This window comes from Condylura cristata, unplaced genomic scaffold, assembly GCF_000260355.1.
Source record: "Condylura cristata isolate star-nosed mole 26May11 unplaced genomic scaffold, ConCri1.0 scaffold00008, whole genome shotgun sequence".
NCBI lineage: Eukaryota > Metazoa > Chordata > Mammalia > Eulipotyphla > Talpidae > Condylura > Condylura cristata.
The window spans coordinates 5,796,761-5,797,079 of NW_004567109.1; the positions used below are offsets into that span (position 1 = coordinate 5,796,761).

The 319-nt window shown below is 61.4% G+C and overlaps 1 protein-coding gene across 1 annotated transcript in view; it reads left to right on the forward strand.

Annotated features, from left to right (window-relative positions):
* The window catches only part of PLEKHM2 (pleckstrin homology domain containing, family M (with RUN domain) member 2), a 40,567-nt gene that overhangs the window by 34,914 nt on the left and 5,334 nt on the right, over positions 1-319 (forward strand). Inside the window, exon 11 of the mRNA XM_012722083.1 lies at positions 184-193. Within this exon, the coding sequence (XP_012577537.1) occupies positions 184-193 (10 nt within the window). The remainder of the gene's footprint in view (positions 1-183; positions 194-319) is intronic.

Consider the following 319-nt stretch of genomic DNA (forward strand, 5'->3'; position numbering starts at 1 on the left):
CCTGTACCTCCCTCCCTGTGCCTGTGTCACCTCTCTGTGCCTGTAGCTCCCTCCCTGTGCCTGTGTCACCTCTCTGTGCCTGTACTTCCCTCCCTGTGCCTGTACCACCTCTCTGTGCCTGTACCTCCCTCCCTGTGCCTGTACCTCCTTCCCTATGCCTGTGTCACCTCTCTGTGCCTGTAGCTCCCTCTCTGTGCCTATACCTCCCTCCCTGTGCCTGTGTCACCTCCCTGTGCCTGTACCTCCCTCCCTGTGCCTGTGTCACCTCCCTGTGCCTGTACCTCCCTCCCTGTGCCTGCGTCACCTCCCTGTGCCTGTA